This window comes from Grus americana, chromosome 1 (assembly GCF_028858705.1).
Source record: "Grus americana isolate bGruAme1 chromosome 1, bGruAme1.mat, whole genome shotgun sequence".
Lineage (NCBI taxonomy): Eukaryota > Metazoa > Chordata > Aves > Gruiformes > Gruidae > Grus > Grus americana.
In genome coordinates, this window is record NC_072852.1 from 26,074,194 (window position 1) to 26,096,539 (window position 22,346).

General features: G+C 40.7%; 1 protein-coding gene across 5 annotated transcripts in view; it reads right to left on the minus strand.

The window, feature by feature from the left end:
- CPED1 (cadherin like and PC-esterase domain containing 1) overlaps positions 1-22,346 on the minus strand; it is a 153,330-nt gene that overhangs the window by 76,271 nt on the left and 54,713 nt on the right. For 3 of the 5 annotated variants that reach the window (XR_008575473.1, XM_054813355.1, XM_054813357.1), the window contains exons 8-13: positions 11,022-11,164; positions 9,667-9,739; positions 7,716-7,883; positions 6,614-6,718; positions 4,399-4,568; positions 2,328-2,387 (exon numbers count right to left, since the gene is read on the minus strand). Coding sequence is in view for 4 of the 5 variants with exons in the window: in XM_054813355.1 (XP_054669330.1) it covers positions 2,328-2,387; positions 4,399-4,568; positions 6,614-6,718; positions 7,716-7,883; positions 9,667-9,739; positions 11,022-11,164 (719 nt within the window). In the remaining variant the exon portion in view is untranslated. The remainder of the gene's footprint in view (positions 1-2,327; positions 2,388-4,398; positions 4,569-6,613; positions 6,719-7,715; positions 7,884-9,666; positions 9,740-11,021; positions 11,165-22,346) is intronic. The other 2 variants (XM_054813359.1, XM_054813358.1) reach the window with 1 other exon arrangement.

Here is a 22,346-nt window from a genome sequence, read left to right on the forward strand (position 1 = left end):
TCATAAAGCAGCTTCTTCCCAGATACTGCTGCGCATTCAGCCTGGGTTTTGAAAGACACAAAGTCACTGTCTGTGCCAAGGAAGGGAGGTGGCAATATTGTTCTGTGCAATCAGTCATCGCTAATGTTTCAACAGGAGCTGCTGAAAGCAACAGCGAAGTCAATCATGGTAAAGGGTAAACTGTCCCAATAATAAAACAGAGATTTCCGCATTATCTCACTGAGATAAGGAAAGAAGCAGCTGGCAGATCTCTGTGTGTCTGTGTGTGCATGAACATGTAGTTTTGAGCTTGCACCGCCCTAATTTCATGCACATTCATAACCTCCTTCAAAGGAGGCACTTAACAAACTAGTAGAGAGTTTGTTTTCCAAGTTATAAGTCATTTTTCACCCCTCTTTCTGCTTGCCAAGGAGGTAATGGCTAACACCTGTCAAATACATTTTTTCCCTCCACTGTTCCTTTTTGCATTGCCCAGTCACAAACCCTATTGTAAGGTGAAAACAAGATGTCTTAACTCTATAAAATGCCAGACTTTTGTTTAGCCAGAGGACACCTGAGGAGTGTGGCAGCCACCACCAGTGCAAGGCCTCGGCTCCCAGAGAAACTGTATGACCTGCACATGTCAATTCTGTAAAGAGATGGCGATTATCATCAAACATTGAGACATACAATAACTCTTTCTAATTACAGCAGGTTATCAGAATGCAATATTTAGAACTGATACTACAGCAAGATACTCAGATTACTGTATTTATCTCTGCTGAAGACTGGACTTTTTGATCATCAGCATCATTAAGTTTTCCTTTGTCCAAACTCCTTGCAGCCAGCAGGACTGAGGAATGATGCAGTTATGAAGCTCTTCCTCAGGCAGAGAGTGGCTGAGATCCTGGAGTCTGCAGAGTCCTTTCCTTCACGCGCTGTTACTCAAGGAGGGACCTTCATCTGTATGAGCGACCTCTTATTTACTTAGTATCTCAGAGGAGCTATCAAGCACAGATGTGCGCATTGCCTACACACTTTGCAATTAGCTCTAATGAAACTAATGACTATATGTCATTACCCTAGGCAAATGATTGCTCGTGAATGTACCTTATGAGAGATCCCCACTATGTACATCACAAACTATTGACAGAGAACCTGTCCTTTAGGAATCTCTCTAATTCAGCAAATGAACAAGCGAAAGGATTGACAGCAGCAATAGTAATGTAGCTATGATGGTCTAAGAAATCAGAGACATAAGCAATGAAGGATGTATAGAAATGGGTAATCTTTTTAATCTTTTGTAAGATTAAAACATAAAAAGGTAAAAATCTGGTCACTTTTGGGGCCTCTGGTGCAATTTTTAATGGGTCATAAAGTCAATGTTGAGATCATATTTCAGTATTTAGCAGAGTCATGAATTTTATTTCTTTAAATGGTGCTTTGTAGGTGTCTCTTGAAAATGAGGAGCCACCACAGGTAATTTTCTGAAACATGATCACTAGCAATTTTTCTTCTGTTTGATTAATTGGCAGTGTGAGCGCTCTGTTTTGTAGAGTGCTTGGTTGGCTTCAGTCACAGAGTTTCCATGAGGGCATTTGGTTCACTGAATGAAGTATCTTGTGCTGATCAAAAGAGAAATATAAAATTGCATACTCCAGAGTGGCAGTCAATCCCAACTATGTCTTGCCTGCCTGCCTGCCTGCCTGCCTGCCTTCCTTCCTTCCTTCCTTCCTTCCTTCCTTCCTTCCTTCCTTCCTTCCCTCTGTCTCTCATTCTTCCCATTGCAGATCAGTGATCTTACTCCCGACTTCTTTGCTGTTGTCTTCTTCTGCTTCATAGTCCAAACCATGTTTGTTTCTCAGTCTGCCCAGGTGATGAGTATGACCGAGTTAAACTCCAAGAAATTACTTTCAACCCAAATTCAATTTGAGGGCTGCTGCTTCTGTTTTGACCTAAAAAAGGACTTGCATATGGGAAGCTAGTAACGCTTCTCCAACTATATCAGTTGATTTCATAAAAGCATTTGCAACTTTGTTGATCTGCTTACACTTTTGTCTCATGCAAATGCAAAAGGGTTAGCTTTTCTCACTAACTGGATTCCCCCATGCTACTCGGCTGTCTGACACAGCCAAACATACTTGCCACAGTACTTCATAGCCTGTATTCTAAAAGACAGTAATGATGTATGTCTTAGTCATATCACAAGTTGAAACTGCAGATTTAAAAACAGTGCACAATCAATGCAGAGAACTTATTACAGTGTACATGTTAGGTAGTACTACTCCATCACTTTCAAAGAACTTTGTCATATGTTATACCAATATATCTGAGATGGTCATTCTCACCTAGGCTGTAACCATTTCATTATAGTTTGAGATATGTTTCTAGAGTTCTTCTTGCTTCTCCTGTGGAAGGAATTCAGAGAGTTCACTAATACCATTTAAAGTTTCAATACTAATCCTATGGATCAAATGGGTTAAGAAAAGTACACCTGGAACGTTCTTCAAATCCTGTCTCCGTGCTATGGATGGATTCATGATCAGTGAACAGCATTAACTGCACAGGACCTAAGTCAGAAGTTATTATTTTTCCCATGCTTGTCTGGTTGGACAGTCAGCTATGCAAATCACTGAATTTTGTAAATGGAAATACCAATTTTGCATAGTCAGAGAAATAAGAACTGTTAAATAAATCAGTGGAACAACCTGGCCTTAACTGAAGAAATTCAGGAAAAGTGTTCTGATATACAAACTCATCAAAGCTGGGAATCTCAAAAAAGATTAATCAAAGCTCAAAGAAAATGCATACCTGAGTTATTTGGGGAGTAAGCTCCACTAAGCTCTTTCTTCCTTGCAATTAAGTATAATTACATGCATATCTGACACATGTATCACCATCATATGCATGTAGCTATAGGAGTGGAAGATTACGATTTAGCAATGTCAAAACACATGGGGTTTTATACAGTGAATGAACAGAATGGTGTTATTAGCTTAGCCATTGCAGAAAAATACAGTGCAAAGAAGCAGACTGGCCTATGCCCTAGAGAAAGGTCATGGTACTTCTACATAGTTATACACATACAATAAAGTTCAGCTTGAAGAAAAAAAAAGGGGCCAAGGGGCTTGCTCAAAGTGAGTGAGTGGCACAGCTTAGATTAGAACAGAAAGCTGCTAAAGATCGGTATGCTTTGATATGCAAACCTAAATATTTTGGCAAAAGGGCAAAGGCTTACACATGAATGCAAGCAGCTGCATCTTTGAGTTACTTTTCATGGAGTGGCCTGCAGTAACAACAATAATACTTAGCACGTTCATGGAACTGTGTATTTCCAAAACACTAATAAACAGTTACCTAGCACAGTGGTAAAGTATAAGCTTCGCTTTATAGCTAAGCAAACAAAGATATAGATGACGATTGACTTGCTGAAAGCCACACTCAATTCAATGAGGAACAAAATTAAAACTTAAGAAATCTTACAGATGCCGTATATAATCACTATGGTATTGTCTAAGCAAAATGTACAAAATAATGTCATTTGCCCATTTTACTTGAGACTCAGTGGAACTGAGCACACACATTTTCTAATGTGCTTCTGTTCCCAAGCCCTTGTTTGAAAAATAATATATGCCTGTAGTCAGTAAAGAAGTATGGCATACACATGTATGAAATGTCATTAGCCAGGACAGAATGAGCACAGAAAACACATTTTTTACAAATTTTATACTAAACATTTAGTATACCACAACTTTTCTCCATCCCTTCATTAATTCCTTACTCCCTCTTTTCTTTCCTTCCTCCCTCCCTCCTTCCCTCCCTCCCTCCTTATGAAAGTTAAAATCTCCTGCCAGAAGCTCAATGGATACAACTTGTCATTACAATATTTTTCCAGCTTTTCAAAAACAGTTAGAACGAGGATCACAGAGTATGGTATTCTTAGACCTGTCTCTTATTGGACAGAAAATTTAGAACCACTTAAAATTATAAGTCCCTTTTGGAAAAACCTTCACTTAAAATTTTATATTTTCTTTGCAGTTTTGCTTCTAATTGGTGAATAAATTAAAAGATGCTCTTAACCACGGGAAGCACTCCTAATTTTGAGTTTACAGTTGTGCAGAAACAACCTACTTTATTCTCTTCGTATTTCTTAGAAAAAAATTTACTGTAGCTTCAATTAAGTTTTTAACCCAGAGCCCTCTCTATTAATGAGCAAAACCATCCTATGTAGAAAGCTAGCTGCAACTCTAATGGCAGAATGGCTGACAGGGCACCATGATGGGATGATGGATCTTCATCATAACTGCTTTAAGTACACCTACATCTACTGAAGGATTAAGTTTTAAGGTGCTCACTGGAGCTATTGCAATTAATATAATTTCAGAAACTACTCCTGAATATATCATATAGCTATCTTACCATTCGGAAAGATTTGTATGTGCCTCTTTAGTCATGAACTGGAACTGTTCAAGTAAACTGGAAAGCAACCAATGCACAGTCAGGACTGAACCAAGCCGCCTCATTGGGTCTACCATGTGATAAAGGTCGTGCAGTAAAGTTTGAATCTCAGGTGCAGTGGAAGGGAAAAGCTGAGAAGAGAGACACTGATTAGCAACTACATGTTATAATATTTGTACAATGCAAAGAAATGAGAAATGATCAGAACACAGAGTATATAGCATATGGATTGATTTATATTAATGGTCGTTCCCACATGTGTAGGAAATGACTGTCTTGCCCAGACTTGCAAATCAGGATTACTAGTACTGACATGGAAGTCTAACTCCTTTGCCTCTGATTCAACTTTCAGATCTATTCAACTCAAAGCCTCATTAATCTCCAGCCCTGATACTCATCCAGGAGGTCTAGAAGAAATCCTGATATCATGCAGACTTTCTGAACAACAGATCCAGTTGCAGATCTTTTATTTCCCCAATACTTGTCATTTCCCTCATTAACTGCCATGCCTATTCACAGACACTGATGCTTATTCCTCCATGAACTCACTTCAAGTGTGAAGATGATGACATATTACATATTCCACCTGCTTTTTTTGCCACTCTTTCATTTATATGTATTCTCTGGTCATGATCTCAGTGTTGTGCTCTCTCCAGTTCTCCCATTCACACCTGCTTTGCTGAATTATAATTCTATTTTCTTACCAACTCATTAGTCATTTGCATAATTTTCCTCCTTTTCCTTTTATTCTATTTTCTGATCTCTGTTTCTGCTTTAGCTGTGCTGGTTTTGGCCGGGATAGAATTCATTTTCTTCATAGTAGCTTGTATGGGGCTGTGGTTTGGATCTGTGCTGAAAACAGTGCTGATAACCCAGGGATGTTTTCGTTCCTGCTGAGCAGTGCTGACACAGAGCCAAGGCCTTTTCTGCTCCTCACACAACCCCACCAGCAAGGAGGCTGGGGGTGCACAAGGAGTTGGGAGGGGACACAGCTGGGACAGCTGATCCCAGCTGACCCAAGGGATCACCTCCCAAGGTCGAGGGAGGTGATTCTGCCCCTCTACTCCACGCTTGTGAGACCCCACCTGGAGTCCTGCATCCAGCTCTGGGGGCCCCAGTACAAGAAAGACATGGAGCTGTTGGAGCGAGTCCAGAGGAGGGCCACGAAGCCAATCAAAGGGCTGAAGCACCTCTCCTATGAGGACAGGCTGAGAGAGTCGGGATTGTTCAGCCTGGAGAAGAGAAGGCTCCAGGGAGATCTAATTGTGGTCTTCCAGTACCTGAAGGGGCCTACAGGAAAGATGGTGAGGGACTGTTTATCAGGGAGTGTAGTGATAGGACAAGGGGTAATGGGTTTGAGCTGAAGGAGGGTCGATTTAGATTAGATGTTAGGAAGAAATTCTTTACTGTGAGGGTGGTGAGGCACTGGAACAGGTTGCCCAGAGAGGTTGTGGGTGCTCCATCCCTGGAAGTGTTTAAGACCAGGTTGGATGAGGCTTTGGGCAACGTGGTCTAGTGGAGGGTGTCCCTGCCCATGGCAGGGGGGTTGGAACTAGGTGATCTTTGAGGTCCCTTCCAACCCAAACCATTCTGTGATTCTATGATATTCCGTACCATATGATGTCATGCTCAGCATATAAAGCTGGAGGGAGAAGGAAGGGGGGGACGTTCGAAGTGATGGCATTTGTCTTCCCAAGTAACCATTACGTGTGATGGAGCCCTGCTTTCCTGGAGATGGCTGAACACCTGCCTGCTGATGGGAAGTGGTGAATGACTTCCTTGTTTTGCTTTGATTGTGTGTGCAGCTTTTGCTTTACCTATGAAACCAGTTTTATCTCAACCCCTGAGTTTTCTCACTTTCACTTTTTCAATTCTCTCCCCCATCTCACCAGGGGGGAGTGAGCAAGCGGCTGCATGGTGCTTAGTTGCCAGCTGGGGTTAAACCACAACACTGTCCTTTTCAATGAATCCTCAACTCAAATTCTGTTTTATTTCTTTATCTCTTTTAATTTAAATTCCAAAAATCCTCCAAAATAAAATCAGAATAACCTCTATCTCCCTGCTTCCCCGTTCATCCAGCCTAATGCATGTGCCAGACAGTGAAGAATTATAATGAAGAAGAAATGTTAAGAGATATACATAAAATATGTATCTAATAAAACACTGTTTATTTTACCAGCTCAAATTGTCCAAGACTCTTCAGCTCCTTTATGAAAGTAATCATTGAATTTATCTCTTCTAAAGACAAACATTGCTCATCTTCTTTGTGGTAAGTTCCATCCTGTGAAGGAAAGGGCAGCATATTCTGGTGAAATCACATGGAAAGCGATGTGCTTTCATTAGACCCCAATCCCTTTGGTGATCAAAGGAACAAGTTACAACAGCTCTCAACTTGCCCTAACCTCATCCAAAGTCACATCAAGCTAGCTCCTTGATAACTCTTCCCATTTCTCGGTCTATAATACAGTAGACTGTGCATTAGCTTTGTGTAGAAAAGAACCCACAGAAAGTACCATGGGAAGAGACTGCATAAAGTATAGACAATGAAGTGGGCAGTTTGAAATGTGGTCTGGTCTCCTACGGAAAACAGACTTAGGCAATGGTATCATATGTGTGCATATGTCTGTGGCTTCCTACTTTACCCTGTGGCAAACTTAGAAACCATGACCCTGTTTTCGTCACACCTGCCTGAGAGGCAGAAGTTGCAGGGATAGTGTAGTCCCTGTAAGTCTTGCAAGCAGGGAGCTGCTCAGAAACGCCCCTTCACAAGTGCCCAGGCTGAGAGAAATACCGCTAAAGGAGTTCCCAGCTTGACAGAAACAGTTTTCACAAGTGATGCAAACTTCATACAGACCCAGATTTTGCATTCAGTATAAGACACAAAGTTGTAGGAAACAAAATTTAATTCTGATGCTCATGAATCTACTTGTTTGAGTTAATCAGCTATAGATTTATGAAAACATACAATCCTGTATATTAAAAAAGATCACTTAAAAAAATGGTGGGGAAATTACTTTGTTAAAGTTTAAAAAATATCTTTAAAGTACTGTACTTTGGGGAATAACATAATTTGAGAGTAGAATTTTTGTTAAAGAAAATTTGATTATTCAATATAATTACAGTTTTATTCATGACTTCCCTAGACTTCAGTAACAGACAGTTTTGATTAAATAAATCCTTCATTCTACATGTTAGCACCAACAGTTTCAGAAAGGCATACAACTTAGAATGAAATATTTTAAAATAGTTAATAATAAGAAAAAGGTGGAATGAACTACCTTGCTCACAGCTGATCCATATATTTTTTGTAAAGCTTCTATGAAACTGGATGTTGAAGATTCATTAGATAAGAGAAATTTAAAAGTATCTTCAAAAAGTAATTCTTTGAAAGTTTGGTCCTGAATATTTGATTCGTCCTCATCTTGGAAGTCAAAGTTTTCATGCACCTGTTGGAAAACAATATAAGAATTTATAGTTTGAATATCAAGTCCAGTCTTCTCATAACCACATATACCAAACTGGAACTATTTATTTAAAAAAAAGTCAGAATAATACTAATAAAAGACAGGATTATAATATAGCAAATACTGTAGCACATCTTCTGTCAGAACTACACACCACAATGTTTGCTGACCTCCAGTGGACAGAGTACAATATTGCATTCACATGTGAGAGCTTTTTTTTCCGTGTTTGATTTGAAATTTGATTAAAGAAATAAAATATCAGCTTACGTGTTAAGACAAGTCTCTCAGGTATTTACAACTTACTGCATATGAAGGTATAAATTTTACAATATATAAACACAGTGAATAAACTCATGTTTATAAAATATGAATAAATTAGTATTTTAGCATAAACACAAATATAACTTCAAGCTGCATGGGGTGTGTGCATAATACAGCTTCCAAGGGCTACTGTTCAAAGTCAAATGTCATAGTAATTATCAACCATTATTTTTTAGAGTAATTTGTATTTTCCTAAGAAACTATTAAACACTTGTGGTTTACTGTTTACTGTACGTTTATGGATTATGGCTGATGGCTGAGACTACTACACAGGCAGGTAGACATTATGCTTTATGTTTAGTTTAGATTTTTAAGCAACTCCTGGGAGATTTTTTTTACAGCTTCATAAACAATTATTAAAATTTTTATGACATGTCACATTTCTTATACTAGCTAAACAAGTCTTGTCAGACTAATTAAGGATGTTGTCTTCATGGATTTTTAAAACTGTGCAAACTTTCTTTCACATGTCCATTTTTCCTTTGTGTTTAAAGGATCTTTGTTTTGTGAAGGATGGAGAGATTGACTGCACTGTTGTTACTAGGAACTTGAACAGATTTTAACTGAGGATGAATTTTAAAAGTGTTCTCTAATTTCCCAGGATATATTTACTAATTTTTTTTTTCTTTTTGTGTAACATAAATATGGACAAAGATTTTATATATATATCTCCTTCTCTGGAGATATTCAAAACCCGCCTGGACGCCATCCTGTGAAACCTGCTCTAGGTGATCCTGCTCTAGCAGGGCAGTTGGACCAGATGATCTCCAGAGGTCCCTTCCAACTAACTCCTACTGTTCTGTGATTCTGTGAATATACCTCGGTACATACACATTTGTATGTATATACAGGGGTAATGAGAAGCAGCTGGAAAGCAGTACAATTTTCGTTTCTGGCAGGCTGTTCTGAGGCAGGAGTGGTACATGACTGGCACAGGGAGTTTATGCCACAAGTCACATTTCCCTGGTTTTGAGGGCCTTGAGGACCATCCAGGAAGAAGGCAGCACAGTGGAGGTCAACGCAGGTGATGAATTGAAGAAGTACGATGTAATTCATGGAGAGCTTTAACTTGTATTAAAAGCCAGTTGTGGTACTTTAACTTCCTCCCTTCCTCTTTGTTCTGACACAGTTAATACCCAACTCCACTTGCATGTAATGCTTCCTATGGATTTTGCTTAGCTGATATTCAGCTGGGGTGATAGTTCCGTAATGCTAAAACTGACAGGTTTGCACACGTCAGTGGTGTGCTGAACTTCATCACAGGAACTCTGTCCCTTAAAAACTGGTTTCTCCCACAGCAACTCTTCATTGTCAGGCAAAATTAATATTAATGTATTTGGACATTTGTCAGAGGTTTGAGGGCAACTGTCAGAGAGGGTTCTCTGCTGTGTTCTTTTTGGTGTAAGTTTTGTGGGACAAGCAATAATTTGTGTAATTTTCTCACCTCAAGAACTACTGGGTATATGGAGGTACCAAATCCAATGTCAAAGGTTAGCATTTGAAAACATTGTCTGCATCTGAAATACAATATAACAGGAATGACATTTGGTGAGGTTAGGTATTGTGAAATATATGCTACGATGACATACACGCAGAGGTCCAGAGAACGTACACAAGAACGTACAGACATAGGTCAAGAGGAGCATGCGATATAGACTAAATAAAATTTCTAAGAAGAGCCAGCAGCATTAAACATAGAGTCAGACTGCGAGCTGATGAAAACAGTGCTAGATTAATGTGTATTTATATGGTTGACTTTTAAACCAGTGAGGGAGGTGAACTACATTGGAGGAGGAAATGCCTATTGATGAGAATGAGGTCCTGCAAAAGCTCTGAAGACATTTGGAGGGCAACAGATGGCAAAACTCTGTGGCCTCATTGAAGCCAAAGAGTTGTGCTGCAGCTATGGGGATGTTTGAAGGCATGGGCCAGGAGCTCTAAGCAAGTCTTGGGATATATAAACAAGAGATATCCATCCCATTGGTAAAAAAAATGTTTGGACCACTGTCAAAAAAGCTCCATCCCTGTTACAGTCCTCCCCTCCTCGCTACCCTCTCCACTCACAATGTGAGCTTTATTCCCAACTTGCATAAGTCAAATAATGAGCTTTATATTACTGCTACTAAAACACCTGGGTTCTCAAATAGCTTATAAAACATATAAATGTCATAAATAGTAACTTATTTACTATTTACCATAAAAATGTCAGGGATGTGACATAACATATATAGAACAAATACTAATTTTAATTAATAAAATATTACATAATAAATGTTGATTTATGTGTAAGAACTGTAACACTCAAATAGAAGTGATTACAGTGATTTAACACCCATAGAAAAGTGACTGTTACTGCGTAGGTATATTTCATACGGTACATTTCATAAAGTGTTCTACAGTGTCTCTTGTTCAGATTGCCTGCTGCAGCCAGCTCTGAACCATCTGGGCTACTCTAAATATTTGACATATGACAGAGGGCTCACTGAAGGGAAATACGGCTTTATATATGGTAGGACTAGCCCAGTTGTGAGGGATTTCTGTTTATTTGTACTGCCTGAAACACTCCATCAGAACACAGCATCTCGTCCTAGGTATTGATCATAACCTTTTTGCAAACTAGAAACACTGTGGATATTGAAGAGTTTTACTCCCTAAATGCAGCACATCCTCACTCTATAAGGAAGTATGAAATAGAGAGGATTTCATTATTTCAGGAGTCATGTATCCTCTACAATTTTCATTCTTTTCTAAGGTGTTATCTTGACAATAGCATAGCAATGACCACTGCGAGTCACTTACTGACTGAAATACTTTGGTCCTGAGGCAGATGATTCACTGAAGACCTCAGTTATAAGTAGAAGTTTGCTTATAGCTTCCTTCATGTTGTTGAAGGCTTGTTGGGGAGAACTGCTTTTGAAGAATATCTCAAAAAAACTTTGCAGCTGTGAAGAGATTACACTTTTTTTTAACATTTATAGTAATTCAATGCTTAAGATCATAAATTAAAAGGCTGGTACAAGTAAAAATTGCCTTAGAATGTAAACTTCAGTTCTTATTCATTTGCACAGTAAAGAAAAGAGGCACGAAAAGCTCCATGCAGTATACTAGTAGAGAAGGATTCTTTTTTTCACAATAAGTATATCAGAGATGAACTCTGTATTAACGGTTTTAAAAACCATTGCTCACAGTCTAAGCTTACTTTGATAAAACTTTTTGCTGTCGACTGGTTCTAGGCAACAGAAACCACAAACACTTATTTCTTCAGCAGTAGGTAATAGCACACTCAAAGTAAAAGCCTTTTCTCCTGTTACCATACCGTGACAAGTACTATCCCACTTGACCTTGACTATGAATCCTTATTCCAGGTTAACAAATTTTAAATAGAATATAGAAGAGAGATGTTGAAAAAAATTATCAGCCACCACAGCCTGTGTTTTGACTGGACTCTTGCACATCCTGAGGATTTTAGACTCATGAATCCTCCCAGTTGCATATCCTCTGGCCTGCCTAACACTGTCCTCTCGGTTTCTTTCATCACTCATGAGAATTCACCCATCTCATCACTTCAGACAGGGATTCAGCAAAACAGAACTGGAGTAACACAGAGCCCCAGTGAAGAGTAGGACACAGGCAGGTTTTGTTGCATCAGAGTTCTTTGTGCTAAGAAAAGGGCTGCCTTTGAACTATATTATCACACTGCACAGAACTCAATTAATGTCTGGACCATGTAAAACTATTAGATAATTTAGTAGTCCTGTACTACCAGATACATTTATATAGTATAAAAGCATTGTCTTCAGAGATAAGGCACATAAAGTATACACAGAACATGTTTTGTATCGATATTCAGAAAAGAAAAAAAATATTTGATTATTTCTAGGAATTTCTCTACTAAATTGACCTAGAAATGCAATTATATATTTTCTATTTTCACTTATCCTACATGACGCACTAGGGTAACATGACTGAAGCATGCAGGCTTCTGTAGACAACCCCACTGGGGACTGATGTGGTTGGCATCTCTCTAGCTGCCTTTGACCACAGTCATGATCATTCATTGCAGATGGGTTAACAAAGCTTGGCCTTTAGCAGAAGTCTGTAACAAGGCTTACTGATATTTTGGGTCTAAAGCATGATCAGAGATTCACAGAACGACCGAATGGTTGACTTTGGCAGGGACCTCTGGAGGTCATCTTGTCCAAACTCCCGCTCAAAAAGGGCTACCTAGTGCCAGTTACAAAGGACTATGTCCAGACAGCTTTTGAATGCCTCCAAGGATGGACACTCCAAAATCTTCCTGGGTAACCTCTTCCAATGTTCAGTCACCCTCACAGCAAAAAAGTGTTTCCTGATGTTCAGATGGAACCTTCTGTCTTTCAGTTTGTGGCCATTGCCTCTTGTCCTGACACTGGGCACCACTGAAAAGAGCCTCACTCTGTCTTCTTTACAGCCTCTGTTCAGATATTCGCACATATTGATGAGATCCCCCTGAGCTTTCTCTTCTCCAGGCTCCACAGTCGCAGCTCTCAGTCTTTCCTCATATGTGAGATGTTCCAGTCCCTTAATCATTTTAGCGGCCTTTTGCTGGACTCTATCCAGTAGCTCCACATGCCTCTTGTACTGGGGACTCCAGGCCTGGACACAGCACTTGTGGTGGGTTGACCTCGGCTGGGGGCCAGGTGCCCACCAGAGCCGCTCTCTCACTCCCCTCATTCACTAAACAGGGGAGAAAAAGTACAACGAAAAGCTTGTGGGTCGAGATAAGGACAGGGAGAGATCACTCACTAATTATCGTCACGAGCAAAACAGACTGAACTTAGAGAGGGAATTCATCTAATTTATTACTAAGCAAAACAGAGTAGAGGAATGAGAAATAAAATCAAATCTTAAAACACCTCCCCCCACCCCTCCCATCTTCCCGGGCTCAACTTCACTCCCGGCTTCAACCTCCTCCCCCCTTCAGCGGCACAGGGGGACGGGGAATGGGGGTTACGGTCAGTTCAGCACACGGTGTTTCTGCCGCTTCTTCATCCTCAGGGGGAGGACTCCTCTCATCGTTCCCCTGCTCCAGCATGGAGTCCCTCCCACGGGCTACAGTCCTTCACAAACTGCTCCAGCGTGGTCTCTCCCATGGGGTGCAGACCTTCAGGAGCAAACTGCTCCAGCGTGGGGTCCCCCATGGGGTAACAAGCCCTGCCAGCAAACCTGCTCTGGCATGGGCTCCTCTCTCCATGGGGCCACAGGTCCTGCCAGGAGCTTGCTCCAGCGTGGGCTTCCCACGGGGTCACAGCCTCCTTCAGGTGCCTCCACCTGCTCTGGCGTGGGGTCCTCCACGGGCTGCAGGTGGAATCTCTACACCCCCTCATCCTTCCTCCATGGGCTGCAGGGGGACAGCGGGCTTCACCATGGTCTTCACCACAGGCTGCAGGGGGATCTCTGCTCCGGCACCTGGAGCACCTCCTCCCCCTCCTTCTGCACTGACCTTGGTGTCTGCAGAGTTTCTTACATCTTCTCACTCCTCTCTCCAGCTGCAAAAGCTCCCTCTAAGTGGTTTTTTTCCTTCTTAAATATGTTATCACAGAGGTGCTGATTGGCTTGGCCTTGGCCAGGGGTGGATCCATCTTGGAGCTGGCTGGCATTGGCTCTATCAGACACAGGGGGAGCTTCTAGCAGCTTGTCACAGAAGCCACCCCTGTAGCCCCTCCGCTACCAAAACCTTGCCATGCAAACCCAACACAGCACTCCAGGTGTGGCCTTGACAATGCTGAATAGAGGGGAAGGATCACCTCCCTTGACCTGCTGGCAGCACTCCTAATGCAGCCCAGGATACCATTTGCTGCCTTTGCCACTAGGACACATTGCTGGCTCATGGTCAACTTGGTGTCCACCAGGACTCCCAGGGCCTTTTCTGCAAAGTTGTTTTTCAGCTGGTCAGTGCCCAGCATGTACTGGTGAGATTGTTCCTCCCGAAGGGCAGGACTCTGCACTTCCCTTGTTGAACTGTATGAGGTTCCTGTCATCCCATTTCTCCATGGGGGAGAGATGTCAAGGTCCCTCTGGATGGCAGCACAACCCTCTGTCATATCAGCCACTCCTCCGGGGTTTGTGTCATTAGACACTACAGTCTGTCCTATCACACAGACATCTAATGAAGGTGTTGAACAGGAATGGAACCAGTAGGGACCCCTGGCATACACTGCTAGTTACTGGCGATGTGTTATGATGCATTCTCTGTGCTGACACTGGATCTCCTTACAACATACTTCTGTGTAGTCTAGTCCACAGAATTTTCTAGACAGTGTTGGAGCCTCCTCTTGTGAGCATGAATACTGCCAAGCATGCTGGTCTGCATTGGCATGGATGAATGGATTTCAGTTTCTTCAGGCAGCATATTTCAGTTAAATGTAATAAGCATTTTCCACTTTCCTTTAAAAAAATCACTGTATCATTGTCTACGGCCAGCCATGGGAAATACTCAAGTATGCAGCTAATGCTGATCCTGCTTTGCTTTATGCTCTCTTCAATTCCAGTAACTCCATTCTGTTGCACTGGTAAATAACTGGTGGGTAGGAAGTTGGTTTGCCTGTCTTCCTGTTCTTATTACCTCTGGTTTTATTCTACCAAGTGGTTCCCTTCCCAAGCTTTACTGACTAAAAGAAATGTGTCCCATGCACCGATCTGGGCTGATGGTTTGCAATGCCTGGGACTCTTTCTCCTGTTTCCAATAAAGTTATTTGAAATGCCGGTAGAAAAAAAATGACAACAGTATATATGCCTAAAGTTATAAAATTAAACCTCTGACTGCTAGGACATTGTAAAGCAAAGGTTGCACATATAGCCTCAACTCTGCCCTTTGGATATTCATGTCATGTTGGAATCTTGAATTACATCACACTATTGTTACCCTGTAGAAAGTTTTCCACGTGTACTGCAATTCCATGAGTCTCTAGGGCAAAAGAGCCCTGGAACGTCTATTTAGAAAAAGATTATGCAAATCCTCAGATCACACTCCATTTCATTGCCACAACAGGCTGAGAGGGAGTCTGTGCTTTCCAAAGTCTAAGATCACCAAAGCTGTCTTTCTCCCACAGAGTAGTAAAAAGATTAAGAACAAGAAGTTTCACATTTTTCAAATCAGTTCTGATTTAGATTCCTCTCTGAGTGAAATTGTCCCATTTCAGTTCCTTGTTCAGGGCAAAACCAGTTAATTAAACTGTTCACATGAAATAAAAAAATTAAAATGAAGACTCATCTCACCAAGGTGGGACTACATGGTAGTTCTTCAGCTGACTTTGACAACTATTTCCAGCATCTCTAAAAGATCCTGTACATCACTCACATTCCTGCTACACTAGCTTGCACCTTTTCTCTGATGTCCTAAATCTGCAGTGTGTATTGATGGGCTAAGCAGAAGCTGTGTTGTTTTGCTACACAGGGAAGATAAGGAGTTGCAGAATTTTCCACAGAGAGGTGGGGATTACTGGAAGGAAGGGAAAGCAGGACAGAAAAAGCCCCATTAGCTCATTCGCTACTCACCATAAATCAATCCCTAAGCACCTCAACACAAAGGATATACAATGCCTATACTTCTAGTCAGAATTGATGAAAACCAGGCTGATTTGCCCTATTTGCACTCACAGCATGCTGTTGGCTATAACAGCAAATTGTTTCCAACGCAACAGGTGTGAAAATAAAACTGGCTTCTCCAAGGAACTGCATTTTAGTTACAGCCCTCCTTAGCCAGACTAGAAAAGAAACAATGGTCAACAGGTCCTCATTAGGGGATATCAGGTTTTAGGACAATGTTTAGTCTAACCCAATGACTGAAAATAAATATTTAGTCAGTCTGTTTCAGGACCAATAGAGACAAGAGATGAATACTTCAGGTTAAATTCCAATTGATGAAAAAAATCCTGTTTAAACCACTTCAGGTTAGGTTTGATTCCTACGGATTCTACAGGATTTTCAGCAACTGGTAGGTAAAAAGTAGAGTATATGGATTAGGGGTAATAAAGTGTGAAAACCTGTGGCAACCTCAGGTTCTTCTGAGCATGCCCAATAAAGTTCTATAAATATCTGTATTCAACTGCAAAATATTAAAGTCACTGAGCTGAAGGTTACTTTAGATAATCACCACTAATGCTTGTTCTCCCACCTTCAGAGGAAACAGACTACCTGTCCAGCAAGATTCAATCTCATTATTGTTGACCGTGATTAAAAGCAGCCTTGAAAAAGAGGACAGAATAGGAAAAACTGGTGGCAATCACAGGAATTTAGTCTGGGAGAAAGCTGACTTCTGGCTGGCAAATCTTTAAGCAGAGGAATATGGCTTAAATTTTAGTAGGCTGTAAAACATAATGCAGACATGCACAAAAATTTTGTACAATGACACCATTGTATACAGAATCGCAAGACTCCTCAGGAGCTTGAAGACATTCATCCACATGCTGGATGCATATAGTTGGAGGTATGTTCCACATATTTATGTAATGCCTTTCAGAAAGTGTGTAAATGCAGTCAAATTACATGGATCAAGCACACATTTTCTCTAAAGGTGGAATGAACTAGAAATATTCTTAAGATTAATTTTAACTCATTGACCTTTTGCTCACTGATAACAACTTTCACTTTAGGATAAGCCATTGGGGAAAAAAAAGATTTGACTAACTCAATATTAATTTTACAATGTTTTTTCTCTACTCGCTTTGACATCCACTGTTTAAAATCTGCAGTCATTAAAATAAAGTTTATGATCTCAGTGACATGGATCCCTTTGGCTCCTCAAAAATACACTGAACCATCAGTTAAAGGCCTGACACACTGAAAAAATGCAATTTAATTGACAAAGGAATTCCGATTTGCAAGCTTCATGCACAGACTCATGGACACTCGAGGAGAGTGGAAGAGTGTGTGCCATCCACAGGGCTGGATGGTGACTGAAGTAATTCCCTTGAGAGGATTTTCCTCTGGCAATTTTTCTGCAAATTAATTTCTTAGAAGAGATGCTGAGGCAGCCTGGGGCAGCTAGCTGAATGGTCGACTGAGGATTTCCCCGCAAAAGCGTATAAACTGATTTAGACAGCCATGTCCCAGCCCCTTCTACCTCCGCCCCTTGTTTTAAGGGGCCTGCTCAGAGTGCATTGAGCAGTAGACACAGCCAGACACTGTGTGCACTGGGCCTTGTATACCAACATTCCACTGAAGACGTAAATTAATTTTACTGTAATAAAAAAAACCCTTTAGCAACCCTTCTGGGATTGCCTTCTAGCTCAGTCCTAGCAGAGTCTTCTCTCTTGATGAGATGACAAAGATTTTTCTTGACTACCCTAAGGAATGGCAATAAAGGCAAACTTAAAATGCCTGCCTTCAATGCACTGATTATCTTTTTGTTGATTGTGATAGGTGTTCAGAGGCACAGCTCACGTGAAGACAATTCCCTCAGGTGTCAAAATCTGTAGAGGAATCCCACCCTACAAGACTACACGGCTTACGTCTGCGTACAAGCTAAATGTCTGGGTTCCTTTTATACCTCACTGCAGAACACAGACGCTTCAAGAGCATGATTTATGCCATCCTACGGTAGACATCTCAAAATGGTGACATTAATTGCAATCTAAAACTGCTCTGTTCCTCCAGTGACTGTACAGGGAATCTAAACGAGACACTGAAGACAGCTAGGAGATATACCACCAGAGTGCTCGCACAGCCCACCCATGACAGCAAAACCTGTGGGCCTGGAATATACAGAACCTGTCTGGGAGGATGTTTGCCCAAACTTATCATGATAAAGAGGAAGGCAACCATCAGTGAGGTTAAACAGTAACCAGGAAATTACAAAGTGACTTTTGAAACTAGGAAGGAGTCAGCTTGGGAAATAATACAAAAGCAGCATGAAAATTTGCAGTGTGGGGGAAGACTTTGGGGTGGAAACAGCAGCAGTCAAAACCTGCTCAGGCACTGCCAGAAGTCAGCCCACTGGCATCACACCTTCTGCAGAGGCTGCAGGGAATACTAGGGTGAAAGGATGGGCATGGGTCCTGAATGGGTACAGGCAGAGCTGGAGCCCCCACTTCTCCAGGCAGAGGTGCGTGCAAGAAGGGAAGCTGCATCCCAGTAGATGCTGGGGCTGTGTTTGCAACCCGTGCTGCCTGTGAGAGAGGGTCTGGGTAAATGTGGGTGAGCGGCTGGGTGTGACTACAGCTTCAGGGGGCATTTATAGAAAGATGTTTAGAAATGTGGAATGTTTATTAACATTTTTGAAGTGTCTGGTATCGTGGTTTACCTGTTCTGTTACTTAAATTGATAGTGAGTGTTTTATTATTATTATTACTGGTTGCCAGTTAATTACATGTCATCAATTAGCCACTTCTATCCTGGCTTTGGTTAAACAATGGGAACTCATCAATTTTCTCCTGCAACAGTATCTCACCTTTGGAAGTGTAGCTGAGCTCTGAACTTACCCAAGAAGCAAGGAGACAGAAGATAAGAGGCCATTTGGGCTACTGAGTAATTCAGTGTAATTTTGAGGAATACCTTTTGGGATTTGGTGCATCATATTTTACAGGATTTGTATGAATAGATTTTGAAAGGATCTTGCTGGTTTCTAGTTGTAGCTTTCAAAACTAGATGGCAGGCAAAGTTATCGGGATCATATCTGACAGCAAGGTTTACATCTGAGGAACCAAAGCATGACCTTTGGTTTCAAGAAATGACCCTTTTTGAAGTAACGGTGTCCTCTCCAGATTGTTCTGCTATTCATTGGAGCTGCTGCAGTCTTTCTGATCAATTGGATCTGCAGGGTCTCAAAAGACTTAATGTAATTGCCTCCCCTTGAAAATAACTGAGGATGTTTTTGCTTGAATCAATTCAATCAATCTCTGATAGCTTTCGGTATAGGCTCTGTACTGTCAGTTCATTTTTGTACATTCATTGTTCTTACTGGATCTGTATTTAGTGAAATTTCTTCACCAAGTGTAAGTAGTCATTCATAGATACAAAAATACTCTTTGACACACAAACAAGAATCTCTTTCACCTTATGTATGGAGGTATCTAAATATCTAAGGTGTCTGCAAGAATACAGACTGATTCCACACAGAAGACCAGAAAAAACATATTTTGCAATGAAGCTATATCTCCTATGTTGCCTGCTAACACAGGCAGGCCTCTCCACTGATCACAGTATATAGAAAAAATCATAAGACATATAACAGGAGAAAAATGTACCCATAATCAAAACAATGATTCCAGAATACATCACAGAGAAAACAGTGCAGTAATTTATCATAAGTTTATAGTGTTAGCTTTAGGTAGGTCTGTTTATTCCACCCCTGATTTATTGTTATGATGTGCCATTTCTCTGCAGCTCTAACATGGCACTTGATGAAGGGGGAAGCCATAGTATTATTCAGCTATTTTATACAGTAGATTTCCCACTTATGCATATTTTTTTTTCTTTACATAAGATTTTTGAGAGATGTTATTTAATAGCTGAGGACAAAAAAAACCTCCTGTCACTTAACACTTTTGTAACTACTTACCTGGAGGAGGAAAAGCCATCTGAAAAACGTTTCCTCTAAAGATCCTTGCTCTTAAGACTAAGTCCAAAGACAAAAGGCCACTCACTAGCTTCAGCAACCACTAAATTAGGTCCTTTGACAGACTGAACTAAGAGTGGTTTCCCAACCCAGCATCGACTTCTTAGTGGAAAAGTAAAGGTGATTTACTAACAGCATTTCCCAGCTCTCTGTGGATCAAAAGCGGATCAGCTTGACTAAGGAAAGCTGGAAAGCAAAAAGAGAAAGCTGAAAAGAGGAATCAGGATAACAGAAGGCAGGTCTGGGAAAGCTGGGAGCCACAGCAGGGCATGCTGACAGAGCTGCCTGCGCTGAGCAGCCAGAGTGAGAGGGTCTGTGGTGCAGGAGAAAAGGAGAGAGCTAAGGGCCTGGATAACAGTGTAAAGACTTACTTATAACATATGCACATCATATAAAGAATAATCAGTCTAGAGCTCTTACTAGCTAAACTGGGATGTTCATGATGAGAAGAGCAGAAAAGAACTCCAGGCAGAATTTTAACTTTGGTTCTGCACTGCATGACAGATTGGCACAGACATGGAGAAGGTAAGAAGGAATGATTACTCATTCTTTCTCTTAAGACAAGAATTAGGGATATGAAATTAAGTAATTAGGTAGAAGTTTTAAAGCAAACATTCTTTCTCAGGCAACACATAAATAATCTGTAGACTGTCATTACTGCAAGATGTTGGGAAGAATAAAGGCATTAATGGATTAAAAAATCTAGTAGAGAATTGCACGGTGTAAAAGTCCCCTGGAGCTTATTAAAGATATATATTCTGCTTCCAATTTTGTGTGTCTTACCTCGCAGGTTGCCAGAAATAGCTATAGTCTGCCTAAGGACGAGTACCATTTTCTGCTTGCCCCGTTACAGTTTCAGGATGCTTTTTTGTCTGGTTGTTGCCAGAAACATGTCTAAGCATGTCTTTGATGTCACTCAGTCTAGACAGACTTTTGTTCTTATATCAGCGAAAAGAGAAATGATAGGGCTGTAGATGCTATGAGGACAGAAAACAGAGATGGCATTTATGTTATGCTTAGCCTCCCAGGAAGAGAAGCATTGGAGAATTTGATTCTCTACACAGGCTACTTGCAGCAGTGAAATGCGTATGCTAAGTTCTTACAGAACCTAATGAAGAAATCTAATTTTATTCCCAAATAATCCCGCAATCTAACTGATTAAGAGTCAATGGTAATTTTCTTTTTTATTTGCTTCTGCTAAGTGCGAGGACAAGAATATGGAATTCAAAAATAAAAGAAAAGGAAAAATCCTGAGCCTTTCTGCTGTTTCTAAGCATTTTGCTCTTTATCTGAGTGTATGTTTGCATTCTATTTCACATTAAATATCTGTGGCTATTACTTGAAGCAGTATCAAAACTGGCCACTTGAGGGCAATACTACAACCTAATTTTCACAGTGTTCAGCTCTAAGCCAGACCTCCACGTCCTATTAAAAGATGTATTTCCTGGGTAGGTGAGGGTCTAGTTTTATTTGCATATATGTTAAGTACAAAAATTATTTCTTTTTATTCCAGTTTTCAAATGTTTAATACAGAGAGAGAGAATTTCAGCGATAGTTACAGTGATTTATACCACAGCAAGCTTAACAGCAAACTGCTTTAATAAATTATGTTTACTTCACTGCACAACTGGAAAATCACTTAAGAGCATAGTTTCAGCTGAGGGTATCGAGGGTTATGCAAGCACACCAGTCAAAAAATTCAAATCCAGGAGACACCTGACTGTCTATTTTGGATGAGCGAAGGGACGGTGAACCAGAGCGGAGGCCGTGCAAAGCTGCTCACAGCAGAGAAGAACCTTCCCAGGTGATGCAGGATGTGGCACCACTAAAGTGTACAAAAGTGCATCCCTTCATTAAGAACTGGGACCAGGTTGGGAAAGGTTAATGGCAGGGCAAAGGAAGCACTTCACAGTATGTTAAACCTTGAGATAATTAATCATAAATGACTGTTTCGTATATCAGCTTCTATAAAACAGAAAATTATTCAGGGGCCAGCCTTCTGCTCAAAACACATGCATGATGTCGATTAACACGAAGGGAGTTATTGCATACATTGACAGAGACCCATCCCTTAATTGGTACCATATGCAAAACAGAAAGCTTCTATTTTATTATTAATTTTTCAAAGCACAGATGGTCTAAATAAGAGGTTTCCAAATTTCCTCAAGGAAATAAGGCTATTACGCAAGTCTCTTATTAAAACATTTGTGTGGCAGCAAGCCATTCTCTCCCCTGCATTTCCTGCATCTTCCCAGCCAGGACCCAAATGTAGAGTCGCACTTTTGCCACTCCTTGACTACACACAAAATCCTCATGCCAGTGCAGGATTAGCTTCCTTTGCTTTCTGAACTGAGATACTAAAATACGTATAATCCAGAGAAAAACGGGCAGCTGGTGAGCAAAACACACTTGAACTCTTCCTGAACTGCCATTTGGCCAATGCTTATTCAAGGAGTAATTCTGAAGCCTTGCCACTATGATTAGGATAAGTAAATCTGAGTTGTAAAAATCATTTATAATCGTTTACT